Source organism: Epinephelus fuscoguttatus, linkage group LG20 (genome assembly GCF_011397635.1).
Source record: "Epinephelus fuscoguttatus linkage group LG20, E.fuscoguttatus.final_Chr_v1".
Taxonomy (NCBI): domain Eukaryota; kingdom Metazoa; phylum Chordata; class Actinopteri; order Perciformes; family Serranidae; genus Epinephelus; species Epinephelus fuscoguttatus.
The window spans coordinates 4,693,634-4,713,962 of record NC_064771.1 but is presented as its reverse complement, the minus strand read 5'-3'; the positions used below and the strand labels follow the sequence as shown (position 1 = coordinate 4,713,962).

Genomic DNA, 20,329 nt, shown 5'->3' with positions numbered 1-20,329 from the left:
CTCAACTACAAATGGACTAGGTGATTTAACCCGTAATAGCACTAAATAAAGCAGTTTCACATTACAAACAAACATTACAAGTGTTTCTTTGATGCTGTTTAACACATTGCAGACAGGCTGCTTGACCAGAGCCTGTTTAGTGTCTTTGAGGAACCTCACAATTAAAATGAGCAGGAGAGGAATAGACAGAGAACAGTTGAAGGTTCTACTGAAGAGAAATTAATGTAGCGGATGTAGAGTAGTTCCCTTAAGACCAACTTGGGTGGTGCAGGAAAAGAGTGATCAATCTTGTCTAAAGCTGTGCTCAAATCTGGAAGCACCAGGACTGAGCAGTCATCTCTACCGGCTATTAGAAGATAAACATGACTTTCCATCACTTGTGCTCTGATGGTAGCTTGATGGTCTTAGAAATTTGCTGTCATTTGTAAGGGATCATACTATTGAATGCATGATACACATTTTTCAAATTTGGATGTTCTCTGTTTTAATTTTTCTGTTCTAATTGCAGGTACAGGTAGGCCTATGGTCAATACGGGATGTGCTTCATTGTTATTAATGACACTTTATTGTCTGTGGCAACTGCCGCTGGGGAGTGCTGTTGCCATGGGGGTGGGGATGGGGGGTACTTGGTCTGCAATGGTGTTTGGAAGGGTGGAGCATGTGAGGTGGCATCCACATGGATGTAGGACCAAGGGTTTCCTAGCAGAACATTGCATTGTAACAAGATGATCAATGTTATTCACTTTTTCTGACATACACACACACACACACACACACACACACACACATATGTATATATATATATATATATATATATATATATATATATATATATATATATATACATATGTGTGTGTGTGTGTGTGAGTGTGTGTGTTAATCCTATATACTTTATTAATTCCCAAAGTCCCCAAGGGGAAATTCAATTTTTCCACTCTTTTGTCATATACATATATAGGCTATATATATATTCATGTAGGCCCGAAATACACACATGCACAAACAGGACCTGAACATGCATCAAATGGAGAGATGTCTGAGTAAAGGGGCCACCCATGGACAGGCACCTCAAGCAGTCGGGGGTTCGGTGCCTTGCTCAGGGGCACCTGGGCAGTGCGCAGGAGATGAGCTGGCACCTCTCCAGCTTCCAGTCCATGCTCCATATCTGATAGGGGACAGAGAATTGAACTGTCCCCAATGGACTTGGGTTGTATTAAATTATATTTACATATAATCTAAACACACACACACACACACACACACACACACACACACACACACACACAAACAACAATAGCAACAATAACAACAAGTCATATATATGTATGTATGTATGTATATACATATATATGTATATATGTATAAATATGACTTAAGTCTTAAATTTCTTCCTAGCCTTTGATTATGATTGCAGCCTGCATGACTGCTGCTATTGTTGTTGCTGTTAATAAAAGCAGCAGTAATACCAGCTGTAGCACTAGAACGAACAGTAGCAGTAGTCTAATGACAGTGGCCATAGAAGCACAAGCTGTTTACACTTGCTGTTAAGAGTTGTCGTGGCAGTTCTACTAGTATGAGCAGTCAAAGTAGTTTTGCGAAAATAGGACCGACGGGGTTCAATTGAGCGGAGGGACACAACCGTGCTGCGGCCATGAATGCCTTGGGATCCAGCGGAGAAACACAAGTATGGATGGCGGCGGTGATGCGGTTCAGTGTTCCACTGTTTTCTCATGCTGAGAGCAAAGAGACTGACGCTTGAGCGGGTGGAGACTGCTACACATTTAAATCCCCCGGGTCGGTTTTTCAGCGTTTAGCAACAAACTGCTTTTCCTTTTTTATTTTCTTTCTACCGTTGGACTCTTCAGAACTGGTTTAATGTCGTAAATGACAGGTCTGTAAGGGCGTCGTTGTTGGGAAGTTTTTTCGAGGGGGGGTTTTGACCAGCAAAGAGCCATGGCAGTCGAGGCTCGGCCGGAGCTGGTCGGGAAGCGGTTCCTCTGTGTCAGCGGGGACGAACCGCCTGAAATCGGCGACATCGGTCGGTGGCCTTGGAGGTCCGGGGTCATACGAGCCGTTAACCATCGTGACAGCGACAATCCCGATCTGACGGTAAGGGAAACGCTGACTTTGTCCTCCTCTTTGGTCTGTTACATGCAAAGCAAATGGGAAAATCTCTGTGGTTGGTGGCTAGCCAGCGAGGCAATGTTGTAGGCTTGCCAGGCGGAAATTATTTTGTGGCTTTCTCTTAGTTATTATGGCTTTTAGGACCAATGGGTAGGGTATAGCGCTGGTATTTATCACAGTTTCGCCAAAATATTTGTCATTGTTGCGTTTACAACTTTGACTAGTTAGTTATTTGCCCTCTTAACTTGCAAGTTAATGGGAGACAGACTGCCAGTAGGGGGTTATGGAAAGCAAACAGCTAGCGGTGTTCAGACACTGTGCTTATTTAAATTAAAACCTTCTAACTTCTCGCACTCGTAAACCATTTACTGTGGCTCAGACAAGCCTCCATGTTTTCAGATTCAGTAAGCGCTAAGAATGGTAAAATCACAGTGGGTTTCACATAGACATCGTTACACTGTTTCCACTAGCCTTAAGGGACAATGTAAAGCGTTAATTTCAAAATAATCTACCTGTCAACTATAAAAAACACTTGGCAGCATTTGAACTAATATCGTAATGTCCGGCTGTAGCGGCTGCATTTGTAAAAGCATGTGTAGGAATTTGAGTCCCAGGCAGCTAAATGCTTTAATCTGCTGTATACTGCAAATCAGCTGACGGAGGTATGGTTAGCTTTCTAGATTTACCCCTGCGTTGCAGCCTTCACGTTGAGCTAATCCCTATTATCTCGTGGTTATTGGTCACAATCCACAGTATTTGAGTGTGATAGTCGACCATAAAGCTCCGTCTGCCTGTATTTTTCTGGCGGACAACAACCCCTCCGACTTGGACGGGGAGGCAGGAATGCTGGGGACTTGTAAAAACATAAAAGTGTCTTGCTGCAGGCTGAACAATGGGCAGTTTGTCTTTATGTAAAATATTGTCTACGATTTCAAGACAACTCCATGGTGTCACTTGTGGGGTTTTCGTGAGCAGACATATTTCCTGATTGAGGTGTAATTATTGCTCTCTTACTACAGTCAGGAAGGCAGGGGTTGCTGGAAATCTTGGCAATATATTGCTCTGAATTCCCCCCCTTCCTTATAAAAAAAGCTATTTTCATAATGGCAAACATGCCAAAACCAGCAAACAATGAAATATTTGTCCTGACAAGCCCTTGGCTGGCAAATATACAGTACTGTCTCACTGTACTGTGTGCCTGTTCCCCGTTTTCTTTTGTTCACTGAATCCTTCTATCTGCCTATACAGATTACAAGCCAATCCCCAGCACAGTTCTGATTTGATTATTTAGTGTGATTTTTGTGTACATTATGTGCTATTTCTCAAAGACCATATGCCATTAGACATGACATATCTGATAGGGTTATTCACTGTACATGATTTAATGTGGAAGTCATCTACGGTAATACAGTTCTTTTGTGTATATGTGTATTTTAAAGCATACAAGTCACAAATCCTTCTCACATGTCAGTGACTGCTCATTGCGCTTTCTGTGCGATGCAGACAGGAGATAAATGTCAGGTTTCACTGCTTCATAGCTTTCTGTTGTTCTGCCCTTCACTCATGCATTCATGCAAGTTGTCTGTCTATTTTAGACAGGAAAGGTGAGGTGACATAAGTCCACCTCACGATTCCCGTGTCAAAGCTTAACACCTCTCTCATGTGTAATTGCATGCTCCCTCATCTACGTAACATATCGCATGTACTTGTTTTTGTCATGCAACAAACATGCTCCCAGATTCCCTAATTCCCTTGTAGAATTGGTCCTTGTGTGTGATGTGATTTAGGCAGTGAGTAGTGTTCTGGTTTAATTCCATACAATGGGGCACAGTCTCATTAGCAAGGGGCTTAACTAGCTGAGTGAATACAGTGGAGAAGGATTGGAGATTAGATTAGAAGAAGTGTGTCAAGCCAAGCTGTCAGGCCTTTGTCAAGTGGATGTGGTCAGATGGGCCAGTAGTGCAGGAGTGTAGTGGGCTAGCAACGGCTCACTGGGGCTTTTTGGTTCACAGTCGTGGATCTTAATAGAAAAATAATGCAACGTACAGTCAATGAGTGAATGCGTATAATTTGATATAGAGATCAGTCTGAGATTACCAGCAATGAAGCATCAAAAATGTAAAATCTGTTTGGTTAAATCAGCAAGGGTTATCCATCATGCTGGTTTGTAGCTTTTTAAGACAAAAACAATTTATTTCTTGGTTATACAAAATTAACTCACCACACCAACTGTTCTCTAATAGCTAAGTAGATTTTTTTCCCTTGTCTAAAATAACAGTGACCTGATGATTTTGGGCATAGCAAGTAATTTGAAGATATCATTCAGTTTTTAGTGCACAGACTATTTGAGGTCTTATTTTCTGAGTACACGCTACCTATAAACCTGACAGTACTTATTAGTAGCTCGGAACATTGGGCTTTTTGAAATAGTGATAAGTGTTTTTCACCAGTTTTGTTTCATGAACCACACAATGAATAAATTAATTGAAAAAATGATCTTTTCATTCATTAGTTTTCATGAGTTGCGCCGCAGTATAAAATGATTTCTTGATGTCATTTCTTCACAACTTTATAAGTAAAGCAATGATAGCTGTTCTTGGTAGGCTATTATTATTGTCATGTCAGATAACTTTGGATATATATTGCTGTAATTGTGGCTAGCATAGTAGTAAATTAGACCAGATTGAATGGCTTAGAACCGATGTGGACTTAACAATAAAAATGAGGACAAGGAATCAATATCCATATTATTTAGGTAAGAATATGATGAACCAATTTTGGTTGGGAATGTCTGTTATCGAAGGTACATATCCTGTGTTATAGAAACAATAGCGCCAAGCAGGCAGGCTTAGCAAGTCTTTTTGGTTTTTCAAATTTTCATAAAACCTGAAAACCTTTGTAGATCTATTTCTTCTCCACACAGAAAATAGATCAGGAATCAATAAGAGCCTGACAAATAAGCAGAATGGAAAATGGCATTGGTATCAATAAAATCCTGTCAGTTCTCAGCTGTTGAAGTACTGATATATGTTTCTAAATTTCTTTAGGGCCAACTCTGTGTATAGCACATATGATGCGAGTAATAGCAGTCATACAGACTCACGAGTTATACAGACTAGTACTAACTATGGGCTGCATAACTGTTTGTACATGCAAACCATATATTATTTTTGGGATATTCTGTATGATCAGTAGCACGCCATAAATACACAGCTTCATAGTCTAACCCTTAGTCCACATTGCATAATCAATTACTAGATATGATATAATGAATCTTATAGAACAATGGGTTGAGGCTCAGTCCTGGTTTTTGTTTTATGATGCTAGATTGTGTACAGGAACTGAGGTCCACCATTTTTTTTTTATTTTTAGTGTATATTTAAGCCAAAGGTTGTTGGTAGTATTTATAGCAGCCATGCAGTTATTTGGCATCACTACTGAACCTGACAATAAATTAAATTAGCTGAGCTTGAAAGGAAAAAGAAAGCATTTTTCTTTTGGGTCCTGGCATAAGGAAAACCTCAGAAACGCCCCCATGTATTAAGATACAGTACTCCATTAATGGTGGTGTAAATTCCTTTGCAGTGACCGAGTATTGGCACTGCAGGGACAGAGTCTAAGACTCTAAAAAAAACAGAAAAAATATCTGTCAGAGTTCAAATGGCAACAACAGAAACTGACGGATAAACATTAAAACAGAGCTGACAATCTGCTGCAGTTCAATTCAGACAATTTTATGAATCCCACTAGGTGTAATTGGTTTTGAGCACCTTGTACACAGAGACATACAAAAACATACATACAGACAGCACACAGAGGGGCTAAATGTGAAATAAAATCTAGACATAATGTTGATAACTAACCTTTATAATACAATAAAAGTTCTTATTAAAAAAATATTCCCAGCAAAATATCAGTGACATACAGCATGAAAAAAAGAACATCCAAGCAGCATTGTAATCCCCTTGCAGATACTTGATTTTTGGTGGGACTTGAGGGACACTGACACAGGCTGAAAGAAAAAGAAAAAGCTCAGCAGCAGAACCCTACGCTGGCACATTAGGCATAAAACTGCCACACTCATCTGGATTCACAATGAATGGAAAGAGCAGGGCAGCCAGGTCATTGCCTATAGGAGCCTTTGTTTTCCATTACAGTCTGCCGTATGTGTATGCGTGTGTGCGAGTGTGTGTACAGTAGCACTGCTGCTAGTTTGTTTTCAGGGCTGTGGCCTGAGGTTCATCTCTGTGTGGCTAATCAGCAGAAAATGACAGGCTGTGACTGGGGAAGAACCTTCCACATACAGAATCCATGCGTGGTTGTTGCAGTGCTGCAGTTAAGCCAGTTTAGGAACTTTTCTAAGCTGTTTGTGAGTGTGTGTTTTGGGTGGTGAATAGCAGCATTGTTTAGAGTACAAACACTAACCAGAGACAGAGAATAAACATGGCATGGGAGAGGCTTTCACCTTCTAATGGAGATGCTGCAGAAGAGCCAGTACAGATATGTGCCATAATATGAAATAGGCTTTACTGTTTGTTCCAGCATAGAATGGACATTACTTTGAACTATTTTGAATTTAGCCTAACGGAGTAGTTGAGATGGTCACTTGTCTTTGCAGGACCATCAAACTCTGCTGTCATGTCTGATGTTGAAATACGCAGAGCAGAGGACTGATATTTATCCATCAGCCGTGATCTGTAGCGCAACTTGGATTTCACCACGGAAGAAATTTGTTCGCACACATACATGACGCCAAGCAAAATGAGCATCCTCTGTGTGTGCCTTTGCAGGTTCGGAATTGTATTCCCTTCAGTGAGCCATAGAAGTTATCTAGTGTGGATGCAGTGAACTTTAGCTTGAGAGCATGGTCACACTCAATGTTGGTCATTTCTATTCATGCACCCAGGGCTGTTTTCTTGCTGTCAAATGAAAGGGGAGACGACACCAGCGTTAAAGTAACGTATTGTTAGCCGGGCAGCAGTTGGTATAGCAACAGTGCTGTCACTTTGACCAGTCAAGATTGCGTTGTATTTCCACTGTCGCGCATATGCTGAGAAAAGCCAGGACTTCACTGTTGATCCATTTGTCCATGTTTTCTTCCATTCTTTACAATACGGCTGTTGATTATCTTTTGTGTTGTCTGCTGTTTACCTGGCTAATGGGTTTTTAAAAATGGCAGCTGCCAGTACTGCATTGCCTGTGTTCCACCAAACATCGTACACATTAGGGCTGTACCCAAATATTCGGATATTCGAATATTTGTTTCTATGGGTAGGTATTCGTTATGAAAATTTGGTATTTGATATACGTTTTTTATTTCCCTTTTTTTTTTCAAATTTTTTAGTGCTAAATGTAGTCTTTTTGTTGGTGGTAAATATAGGTTATCAATAAAAATCAAAACTTTTAAATTACATTGTTAAAAATGTGAAAATATAGTATAGCCTACCAGCTGAGCTTGTGCGCACGGCAGGCTTGAGCGCATCCGTCTGAGGCTGTGGATCAATGCCAAGTTTTACCATTTTATCACTGTTCCCTCTAACTTGTAGCTGTTTTTTTGTTTTCTTTTGAATTTAATATGAATTATGGAACTGTTTTTGTCAGTGTTTGTTTCCTCCGTGCGTGATACAAGTGTGTTTTGAAAACGACCGTGGACTGTCACCTGTTCAACGCATCAGTACCTTCGGATGCCTTGACAGTAATAGCCTAATGATTATAAGAATAATGTCAAAATATCATTTACAGACGGATTTAACAGACGATCACTGCTACCCGACCCGCAGGTCTATTTGCGGGTCCCACGAGTTACGGGTCGACCCGCGCATCACTACTCGGCTTAGTCTATAAAGGCTGTACACAACAGTAAGGCTATAGACATTATATTCTATTCAGGCCGGCAGAAACAGCAGCGCATCGGCTCTACAGTGCACGGCACTGCTGATTAACCATTTTATTGCAGCACAGAGTGTCTGCCAGCAACCAATTACTTGCAGAGGCTTCCTACAACTTGTTTCAACGGTTCCGATTTAATCAGAAGACAAATTAAACAGGATGACTAGTCACTGTGAAAATCAAAAGAAAGCATAGAATAGTACTAAAGGAGACTGTTGTGCCAACACATTTTTCTGTGGTTTGAGAGCCAAGATCCGGTCGCCGCTGTACAAAACTCTGCAATACAATTAGGTTCGAAAACACCCCGGAGTCCGGGTCAGAATTGATTAAAAACAACACATTAATAATGTAAATAACTGTAACTGCTTAATGCAATAAAGTTAACTGTATACTGACACCACTTACACACATAAAACGGCACTGGTCAGATAGCTTTCTGGAAGAAATGTTTATATTTCAACCCAAACATTAATCGTTTTCCTAAATCTTCAGGGCTACCGTGCTTAAAGCCCTGAAGTCAAACTTCTCGCATCAGCCATAAGACAACAAGATCCTTTAACAAAAGTATAAAATTCAGCTAAATAATTTTCCCAGACAAAAAAGTTTTTTGCCTGTCACACATTATTAGCTTAAGCATATTTACATTGCATGAATTAGCCTAGCAGCTAGCAGAGTTTTTCCTCATCGCTTAACAAATTACATATATTATTCATATTTTTTCTTACTCACAGTTGGTTTGAGTCACTGCATCTCCTAACAGAACAGCACAGTTGACTTTCAGCCTGCATGCACGTTTTTTCAGCCAAACGTTGTTGAAACAGAGCAGCTGATGTTGCTGCGATGCTGCAAGTGGTTAGCAAGTGACAAGGCCGGCCGGCAGGTAGCGCAACGTTGTGTTTTATCTCATAATGGCATTGCTCACGTATGTTCTGTTTGTTGACCTGTATTTTCTGCAAAATAGAAAAGATTTCCACGGTGCTGATTTATTCCCGAGTGAGTAACGTTATCCTCATTGTCTTTCTCTTGGCTGCTTGCTGTCTCTTGCTGCTGTTTGACGGTGACACAGAACTTCAAAGTGTAGGCATAACTTTAAGATAAGAACTAAGAAAGTCGCTTAAAACAGCGTTCTAAAAACGTTTGTTCTTAGTTCTTGCAGTGCGGACACAACAAAAATGTTCTCACTACTATGAAAACGTTCCTCTGGTTCAAAAACGCCTAAAGTTGTCCCCTGGAACTACATTATGTATATTGGAATATGAAGGTGTATTTGCAGTCAGCCTTAACAAATCAACATGTTCAGATACATAATAAATCGACTGAATACATTTACAGGGATGTTTTGTTCCCACTGTGTAACCATCAGGTATGTTTTATTTTTTTGTTCGCAGTGCAGCATATCTTCCTGCTGTTGTCTACAGGTAACACAGAAACACACTCAGTCTCGTGTCGTTGAACAGCAGCTTTAACAGCAGCTGTAAAGAACAATTTCTGTACAATCAGGTAAAAGGAAATAAAAACAGCCTGTAGAATCATGTCGTGATGAGTCTTTATTTATCAAGATGATGTTTGCACAGTAAGCTGCAGTATTGCTATGTGACGTCCAGGTTATGTGGTGTTTGGGCAGCGCTGTAACTGGATACTCAGAGTGTTAGTGGTTTGTTTTCTGGTGCCTAAGGAAACAAAATGTAATCTGAAGCCAGGATGGGCTGGCTGGATTGCTGGTTGGATGTACCCTTCCCCCATCTCCCTTAAACACTCACACACACACACTCTCTCTCTCACACACACACACACACACACACACACACACACACTGCACACTGCTACATACAGCAGCCATAAAGTCTCCTATAGGCTCGCAGGCTTCCCAGATAACCCTGGGAATACATTAGGCTCTACTACTCGACAGCTGCTGTGGTTTCCTGCAGGACCCTGTCAGACCTGAATGGTGTACTGTGCTACGCTACTTCTATTCTGATTGCATGCTGTGATGGAATTTGTATTGTAGAGGCTAATATTGCTAAAAACACATCATGTCTTTTTAGAAATAGTCCTGACCACCATCTTGATCTCAGTTCTAGACAGACTTTGGCCTTTGTTGGGCTTACACTTCAACTTAATGGTGGATTCTATGACTTATCTTTTGTATGCTTTGTAGAGAAATCAAAACGCAGTACCTGATTTTCTGAAAAGTCTTATTACAACCAGTCCGCAAATGTTTTCCGCAAAGATTTATAATATAAAAGAAATTTGACAGTTGTTTCAGAACAAAAATTACAAGACCACTGACAGCATATTAAGTGATGCTTTCACTCAGGTGTAGCAAGAGTTTATGTTGATGTCGCACCTAAAGATAACAGTTATCTTTGTACAGCCTGGCATTATGTCAGAGCAGGGTGAGCAACAAAAACAGTTGGGTAGCTTTGACAGATTGGTATCAAACATGTAGGGTTAGGTACTGTGAAGCTCCTTTCCCATTGCTCAAAACAGCACAACACCTGCTAACACCTGGCTTTTCTACTTGATGGGAAAGGTTACAATCTGCAGTCACTCTTAGGACAAATGACTCTGCAGTAGTTAGGGGTATTTATCAGCTCCAGCTCAGATCAGCCTTAATTGGCAGCCATAGAAATATGACACCTGGATGGACACGCTAATTGTCGCCTTTTTTGTGGGGAGATGCAGTGACAGCCTGCCACAAAATACTGTCTCTCTCTAAGCAGTACTTGAACATTGTTTAAAATTAGTTTGCACAACGTTTGAGAGAGAAACTGAATATGTAACGGATATAAAAAAAAGAAATAACCACCTTAACATTTTTACTAGCTTCCATGTTGCTTTCTGCTATTTACTAGCCTGTTTTTCAGCCTGTCATTGATGTCGAATGTGACACACCAGAAAGCAAACAAACAAAACACACACAGAAAGGTATGCTCGTGGGGTGTCGGTAGCGTAGTGGATAGTGCCGGCGCCCCATGTACAGAGGCATTGCCTTGCTGCAGCGGCCGCAGGTTCGAATCCGGCTCGTGGCCCTTTGCTGCATGTCAGTCCCCACTCTCTCTCTGTCTCCCCATTTTACGCTCTGTCCTGTCAATAAAGGCAAAAAAGCCAATAAAAATAATCTTTAAAAAAAAAAAGGAAAAAGAAAGGTATACTCGTGTACTGTAGAGCCATGTATACGACTCAAGCCTACTGGCAATAGAAAAGGAGTCTATTGCCTATTTTTAGCGGGTTTTCCTTTGCTTAAAAAAAAAAACCCTTCATACGCGTGCTAATTTTGGTGGAATAGGGGTATTTATGATGATATGCTAAATAAATAGCAATGATTTGGCCTTTTAAAAAAAGGATTTGCATTTACCCCTGATCTTTGATATCATCCCCTGATAAAGAGACATTATAATTGCCAGCTATGCTGAACTGCCTTTGGGTTATCTGAACAGTAAAACCGTAGTCTTTTTTTTTTAGTAAAACATTCAGTAAGAAAGCAGCCCAGACTGACTGTGATTGTGTCCTGAATATGGAATGAATAAACTGCAGCCTGTCTGACTGCTGTTATCTCCTACATCATTATATAGCCGCTGTGCTCTCAGCTGCTCTGAATGAAATGTGCTCTTCGATGATTTGGGATTGAGGAGCTGATCAAATATGGTATTGTCTTAAAGATTCAACCTGGCACTTTGATTTTAACATTTACAGATATTTGGTATTTCTTCAAATGTTTTCTCCTGTTTGGATGGAAAGCCTCCAGTATAGGGTTAAGACCATTATAGGATACTAATAAATACTGCTACTAAGAGTTGAACACAGTGTGCATTTTCATACATTTCCTTTGCGAAGCTTCATTGAAAGAATCTTGTCAGTCCAAGTCATATTTGGACCCAGAGCTGTCCTGTGTATTTTTGAGCACTGCTGTCAGGGAATACTGGCCCGGCCCTCTAACGAGACTGTTTTACCAAAGAATGTGAGGGAAGCTATTTTAGTGTAGCCAGTAATGAGGAGGTTGTGCTTGTTCAGTTTGGAACATCTCCCAAATGGATCGAGCAACTGTAGCTCATGCGTGTCCATCTAGTTTGGCTGTATCTCTTCTTTTGAGTAGAAGACGAGATCTCACACACTCCTGCGGTTTATATCCTGCTTATTTCAGGCACTGGGACACAGGCCGAGTGCAGCTTCTTGCTGTCCATCCCCTGAGGTGAACCTGTAATTGTTGTGTCGGAGAAAGACGGGGCAGATGGAATGTTGCCTTACCTGTCTGCAATGATGTGTCTGTCTGCAGACCTCACTGACACCAGTTGATCCTGAAATGTAGTGCACTTAATCTTGTCATCATCAAATTCATTACATTAACATGGTTGCTCTGTGCCAGTGGGACACTACAAGGGGATGAATGACAATAGGCATGCTTACAGTTTCTCTACTTGAATTTCAAACGGAGTCCCTGTTGTCCTCAAGAACAGTTTGTTCTTTCTAAGCAACAAAAAGAAAATCACTTCAAAAACAAATTTGTAGTGAAGCATGATTAATAATATATATTGAATACTGTGATGTGTGCCAGTGTCCTCAAGGCAGTGGCTTCTGTGACTACTAATAGTATAGACAGACACTTAGATTATTGGATGAGCTGTCATAGCTACTAAACCCCCATAGCGTTAGCCCAGTCCCTGTCCTTATCAGTTGTTCCCCTCTTGGCTGTCTTGTCTCATTCTATTGTCCTGTGCTGTTATATGTTGTCATGTTCTCCCAGTCCTGTCTTGTCTTGTTCCAGTCCACCCTGACCTGTTCTCTCATCTCTTGTCTGCTCCTGATCTCCCCTGTTCGGCCCCAGGATGTACTTTTACATTCACTGAACTAACCGGTAATGTGTATTACCAGGCATTGTAAACATAACCATGCTGCCTGTAATTCTTCTTCGTGCCTATGTTAATAAGCCATACTGGTATTTCTTCTTTTGCCTAAGTAACAGGGTTGATATTAGATCTTTTTGCAGTGAGGGATGGAAGTGAGTGTTGTTTGATCGTGTAGAAAAATCATTATAAATGATGCGTTTTTTGAAGGCTGAGCTCTGCTCTTATCTTTTAATGCTTGGAAACAACTTAAATTGTAAAGGCCATGGACTGTCTATACATGTCTTATCTACTCACACACTTAAACTTTTATGCAAGATGCATTTATTAATAGGAAACTACTGGAGCTGAAATGGTTAGTCAGTTAATTTAAAGTGATTTATGAACTGAAAGAAAATTAATATGCAAGATAAAGATTCATTGTTGCAGTCATTTTTAATACCCTTTAACAATGAGTAACCTGGTTTTGTATTTCTTATTTCATCTATAGCTTACTGTTTTTGGTAGCTATATTTAGTCATATACAGGCTGCTTTTCTCAGCTTGGTTCATTTTGTCTTTAAATTTGTCTTGATTTTAATTCCTGGTAGCACTGAAAAGGGTTGAAACGCACACTGGCATATTCAGCCTGGCATTGTGCTGTTGGTGCATGACTCACTGGCTGGCTTTCTGATATTACAGAAAGACTGAGAGAGACAGAGACAGAGAGAGTGAGAGAGAGAGAGAGAGACAGAGAGAGAGACAGAGAGAGAGAGATAGAGAGAAGGATGGAGAGAGACAGAATGAGGGAGAGATGGGCAGATGAAGGGAGGAGAGAGAAATGTTTCAGAGCTGAAGTAAAAGAGAGGGTGAATGTTATTTGAAAAATGAAGAGAAGGAGAGAGAGACTGAGAGCTGTGTACTCTCATTAGTCGTTTGGTTTTCTCTGGCAGAGAGAGAACGAGAGCAGAGGAGGAGGGAAAGAGAACGAGAGAGAGAGAGAGAAAATGGGAATGTGAGAGAGACTGAGAGAGAGGGGTTTCTTTCTCCTCTGTCTGGCCTCTCTCCCATAGCAACAGTGGCTTAGCCACGTGAACGCCAGTTCCTTTGAGTTCACCCACTGCACAGAACTTAACTCCTTCAGTGCTGGATTACAGCACAATACAACAGCACAGAGCCAGAGAACAGCAGAAGAGCCCAGACAGAATAAACATATAGAAGAAGTATGATTTACCTGATTCCACCAAGTGAACTGGGCTGGATTTATTTAGATCTGGTTTAACTGGAGTGCCTTGGTGTAAATGGTATTAGAACAGAATAGAATGAGTACAGACAGTGTAGAAACAAAGTGTGTAATGTATAATTATGATTACTTTGGTGTTCAGTGACTGCACAGCACTTAATGTCTCAACTTCCAACAGAATATAATCATAAATTGCAGAGTAGAATATCATCATAGGGTACAATTACAGAGTGGAATAGAATGTTTTCTTATAGATTGGATTAGAATACTGTCATATAGAGCAGAATAGAATATTGGCATATATATTCTGTGTACATATACATATATATATATATATATATATATACACACACATATATACATACATACATATATGTGTGTGTGTGTATACATACATACATACATACATACACACATATATATATATATATATATATATATATATATGTATATATATTGTATATATATATATAGAATATATATATATATATATATATATATAGTATATATATGGAGCAGAATAGGATGCTGTGGTACATAAAGCTGAATAAAATGCCATGACAGAATGAAATGGAATGCAATGCAGTTGTACATAAAGTGGAATAGAATGTCATGCCAGAATGGAATAGAGTACCAGTGTACATAAGCGGAATAAAATGGGGACATATACGTATAATGGAATAGAATGCCTTCTCATTGAGCGTAATAGAATGCCATGTCAGAGTGGAACAGAATTCCGTTGTTTTTACAGTGGAACAGGATGGGGCCTACACAGTGGAATAGAATGCTGTGGAGTAGAATATTGTCATATAGAGCAGAATATAATATTGTCATAGATGGTTGTCATGTAGAGTGGAATAGAATACTGTCACAGAGTGGAATAGAATGTTGAGTTGAATAAAGTCATATAGAGAGGAACCGATTATTCTCATAGATAGCTGTCACATAGAGTGGAATAAAGAACCGTCATATAGAAAGGAAAAGAATATTGTCATATAGAATGAAATAGAGTCCATCACACAGAATGGAATAGAAAGCAGTGGAGTAGAATAAAAAAAATTCTTGTCATAGAACGCTGTTATGAAGAGTGGAATAGAAAAGTACCATTTAGAGTAGAATAGTGTGCAGACATATAGAGTGGAATTGATACAGAACAGTGAAATGATTCCACTGTTTGGTGTAGGAATGAAACAGTGGAATGATTGTTGACTGGAGCCAGTGTGGGACAAAATGGGTTTCTGTGGGTTTCCTGACTCCGCTGCTCAACTTCGCTCTGTCAGAGAAATGCAAACAGAGAAATCAAACCTCTTGGCCAAGGCAAAGTTAAACTCAATTCAGTTACTTTACTCTTATCTCTGTATACCAGAGACAGTTTTGCTAAGGCATGTTTGAAAGCACAGTACATACATACCCACAGTCATCTACAGTAACTAAACTGTTTGATTATTAGCTCAAACTGTGACTACCAATAAAACCTCTTTAAATCGCAAATCCTTTATACACAGCTTGTGAATAATACTATCAGTGTGTATCTGCAGGGACAAAGTAGAGCTGAAAATGAAAATATGCTGAATTTTTGATTGTGTATGCAGGTTAACTTATGACCATTGACTGGAGATCCTACATCAGTTCCTATCTGTGTGTAACTGTGTCAAAAGCTCCGTAGTCTACTGCTATTCTGAATGAGAAGGTCTCCCATCTCAATTTCACCACAGATTGAAGCAGAAAAGTTAGAGAACTCATTTTTGTCTTTTTTCTTTCTCTCCTTGGTCACTACGTTTTTTTTTGTTTAACAGCCAGCCAATTCATTCCAGATGGTATAGAGTTAACTCTCCTCTCCTCACATCTACTCTCAACATGTATAAATACTACCTGAACAATTTTAACAATCAGCCTAAATTACTACACACCATAGGAAATAATAAAGAATGTAAAATGTGGACACAGAGATTCAGATATGAGGATTTTCTTCATTTCTCACTTCAGTAATATTGCCAGTTGAATGTCCGTGTTGTTTGACTATCAGTCCTTAAACGTCAATGTCTTTTGACACTGTATAAACTACATGAATTATTATTTATTAATAGCTATTAGTAGTTGTACAATATGGAATGTATTGGGAATAATCATAGTTTACAGTCCTGCCCCTGTGGAGTTTAATTAATAAAAACATTGTGCATTGTACAATAACTGTTCATTACGTTGTATTACTTACAATACAATATTTAGATTCATTTGTCAGCTATATCTTGGTTTTAGTCTTGATCAACTAGAGTAGTTTTTCTAATTACTATTAAGATATTCTGCTTGTATCCTAATCATGTCATTAGCCAAACACAGACTATTCTGATAAAAAGCACAGTATTCATAATGAGTATTAAAATTAACAAGGCTGCAGCACCTACACAGCGCATGGACTGCTGAGTACTGCAGTGTTTATTGGCCTTGAAAACTCATATTGCTTTAACCCTGGTGTGAGTAGACTTGGTATTTGACGTGTCTCAGCTGGAATGTGCACTGCAATTAAACAAGTTAACTCTTGTTACCTGAGAGAGAAAAGATTCCCTCACACAGAACTCATCCTCTCATTGTCAGCACTCTCTCTGTCTGTTTCTTCCCCTTTGTCTCTCAGAGCAAATAAGCAGTGTCTCTCATTAGAACTGTGTAGAGCTGCAACGAATAAGGGTTTTCGTTATTGATTTAAGTTTAATTGTTTTTACGTTAATTGAATAATTGTTTATCAGAAAATTTCAGAAAATTAAAAAGAATATGTCCATCACTTTTTTTTCCCAAAGTCCGTTTTGACATCTTCAGCTTACCTGTCTTGTCTAACCAACAGCACAAAACCCAAAGATATTCAATTAACAATAAAAATAGCAGCATTGTATCATAGCTGAGAAGCCTGAACTAGACAATGCTTTTTTTTTTTTTTTTTTGCCTTAATGCATGACTTAAGTGATTAATTGCCTATCAAAACTGTTGCAGATATATTGTCTGTTTTATTAATTGATTAATTTTCTCAGCACAGATATTATTCCTCCATGGTGTTACACACAGAGCGTGTATACATGTGCACCACCTGGTAATGATCGTGCTTTTGAAGTTTTCTGGTTTCGGGGACCAGGATAAGACTGTTGCCCTGTTTTTGAACCTGTGGCATGTAAACACCTTATCCTGGTTTCTGAACATTCTTTGTTGGTAGAGAACATCGTGGCTGAAGTGGTGTGAAGTCAAGACACCTGCAGGCAGGTGAGCTGAAAGTTGGATACTGTTAAGGCCCGAACATACTTGGGCGTACTATTAGCGGAGCGGACTCCGCGAGGAATGTCCGCAGTCATTCAGGCTTTCATAGTCGAGCGCATTTCCGCGTTGTAGTTTCCTGTAAAAATATCCGTGAAAAATCCCCGCGATGTGAAAAATACATGCCGAGCAGTCACTGGTGGTCGTAAAATCTGAGCTTTGCGAACACAGGGCTTGTGGATGTTCAGGCCTTTATGATGGTACAGTACCTCAAAAGATAGCGATATTCAGCACCATTTTCGATAATACAGGGAAAAACTGACAATGATGGCATAAAATTTGAAATCTTTATTAATAGATAAATGTGACATGGCTATAAAGCAGTTCTTATAAAATGAAAATGAATTTTCTGTTTTTGGTTAACCAGTCCCTCCAGGATGTTGCAATTTTGGGATCACTATAGTTAAGTAAATTCAGCCATTACCGTGTGAATTCTTGCAACCTTGCAATTTTGTCCAATCACCGAAACTGTACTGCAAATTTGACAATTTAAATGGGTAAAATTTCATTTCTCATTTCATTGTAAACCTGCATACAGTGTATTAATTTGCTTAGCTCCTCTCTCTTTCTGTTTATCATTAGACTGCTGCTGCAGAACCAGAGCTCTGTGTTTGGGACAGAGTCACACATGCGCAGTGACAGGGCTAAATTTTAACATCACACGACAAATGTTACCTAATGGTTATCAAGAGAATTCACAACAGAGTGGAGCAGTTTTGGTGTCGGTGTAAGTTAAACGGCTCTGTGTCGGATGTTAACCACTGCTGCGGGGCTTCTGCCCAGTGGTAAAATATGACAAGTAGGAATGACATCACGTTGTGCTGTGTTAGTTTGTGCTAACCTTGCAGACTTGTTTGACTGTGTGAACACAGCCTCCCTCTTTCATTCATTATATGACCAGTATCAAATTCTCATATTTGAAATAAAAGTGGAATATTAGTGTGCATGTAAACAGTCAGTGTCAGTCCTCATGTCTCACTCTGTCATCATCACCTAGACTGATGTTTTACTCGGTGACCAAAACACTGTATACTATACCACCTTAAAGCATTGTTAGTTACCTGCTGTCACACAGCTATTTTGAAATCACTTGGCTATGAATGCAGCTTAGTGTAACTAGAAGTGGAAATAACCTTACAAACATCTGGGCAGCTAGTACAAGTATAAAAAACATAGGCTGATGAGCCCTAATGTAGAACAGAAAATCTTACCTGTACATACCTGTCTGTTATACATGTTGTCACGTGATCACTGGCTCTAATAATTCCCCGTGATCACGGATGGTATAGTAGTAAGTATTGCCATTGTCACATGTAACATCTTTGAGCATTCAGTCAGCAGCAGCAGCCACAAAGTTGTACAGCTTGTCAGACAAGCAGACCAGCCACCCCCTCACCCCCCTGTGCCGTCACCTCACCATGCTGTCAGTCTGTACAGCGAAGTGCCTCTACTCAGCTCTCTACTGAGTCCACTTATATCACTCAGGCTACAAAGAAAAACAACATGTGGACTTCAAATGTATGTGCACGCACATGCACTTATATACTGTTTTTTGTCTTTTAGTGTCAGAGAGAGAGGCCGAAAGAAAATAACAGAGACTGGAATAAAGCCTCAGTATGACACACCTTGAAACAAAAGTGTGTTGGGAGTGACTCTGAGCTCTGAACAGTTACGCTCACACACCTCTATGTAGTGAGGCGTGGCTGTAGTAGTGGAATCCTGCAGTGTAATGAGGCTTGTGAATGGAGAGAGAAGCACTGTGGTGGCTTTATTTACATGCTGTGATTTCCAATCCGGGGATCCTCTGAATCACATACAGTCACGGCTAGAAAATGTCTTTCAGGAGAACTCCATTAAATTTGTTAGACTTCAGGCTTGGCTTGTGCATAATTTCTTTAATTTAAGCCTAAATGAAGCCTAATGAAGGCAGAGCTGTCATTACTATCCAAGGAGGGATATTCCCACAACCACTCAACTGCTCAACCTATCCACCATTAGGCAGACAGGCATATGTTTGACCCCCTATATGCCTTGCATTAAAATGTGTCTTGTATCCAGATATGATTTACTTTCACCTGGTATTAATGTGTCTCCAGTGTCTACTTTGAGATCTGATTACTCTGTTAAACAACTGAACGTCCCTCCTCTTCTTTGTGCAGATCAAAAAAACAGAACAAAAAAATACACTTTCGATATGAATAGCCAAGTTTTGCCTGTATGATCAAACAAATCTGAAAACAGACAGTTGATCTCGTCTTGACTCCACCCATGACCGTCCTGAATATCCATAAGCTTTCTTACTTGTTTATTCATGGTAGTTTAGCTCATTAACTAGCTAATGGCTGCTACCAAGCTGGTTTGAACAGCCATTAATGATTATGTATTTCAGCCCATGTAGTTGTATGTGGACTGAAAACCATAGACTGTATAAAATCATGGAGGTAGCCACAGTGATGTCACACATTGCTTTGTAGACCCTTGTTTTTAGGCCTTGAGTTTGGCATTTTGGCTGTCACCATTTTGGATCTTTTGGAGCCAGAAGTAACCATATTTGGATGAGAGTGTGGAGCTAACGCTAATGCTAGTGGTTAGCTTGGTTAGTGAAGTGCATTTACAGCTATGATTGACTGTGATAATGATAATACAATGCTAATTTTTGCTTGTGAACAACAGGTTAAAAACCATTAAAACAAAATGTACTTACCGAAAAAAACAAAGGTCTGACTCATTAGAGGGTCTCTCCGTACATGCAAATGCTGAACTTTTTGAGGCGACCACAATGTTACCATCAACTTTCATTAACTAAAAAAACTACGGCTACACCTGTAATCTGTCAATCTGGAGTTACACCATGATTGTGTTGCCTAACCACACCCTTATTTATCCATAACCTGAAGCCTTAATAACATTTTTACGAGTTGATTATATTAAAATTCACACCCACGCAGTTG

The 20,329-nt window shown here is 39.7% G+C and overlaps 1 protein-coding gene across 2 annotated transcripts in view; it reads left to right on the top strand.

The window, feature by feature from the left end:
- Positions 1-1,726: 1,726 nt before the first annotated feature.
- The window catches only part of jmjd1cb (jumonji domain containing 1Cb), a 180,410-nt gene continuing 161,807 nt past the window's right edge, over positions 1,727-20,329 (top strand). For both annotated transcript variants that reach the window (XM_049563853.1, XM_049563852.1), the window contains exon 1: positions 1,727-2,109. In XM_049563853.1, coding sequence (XP_049419810.1) covers positions 1,954-2,109 — 156 coding nt within the window. In that variant the 5' untranslated portion in view covers positions 1,727-1,953. The remainder of the gene's footprint in view (positions 2,110-20,329) is intronic.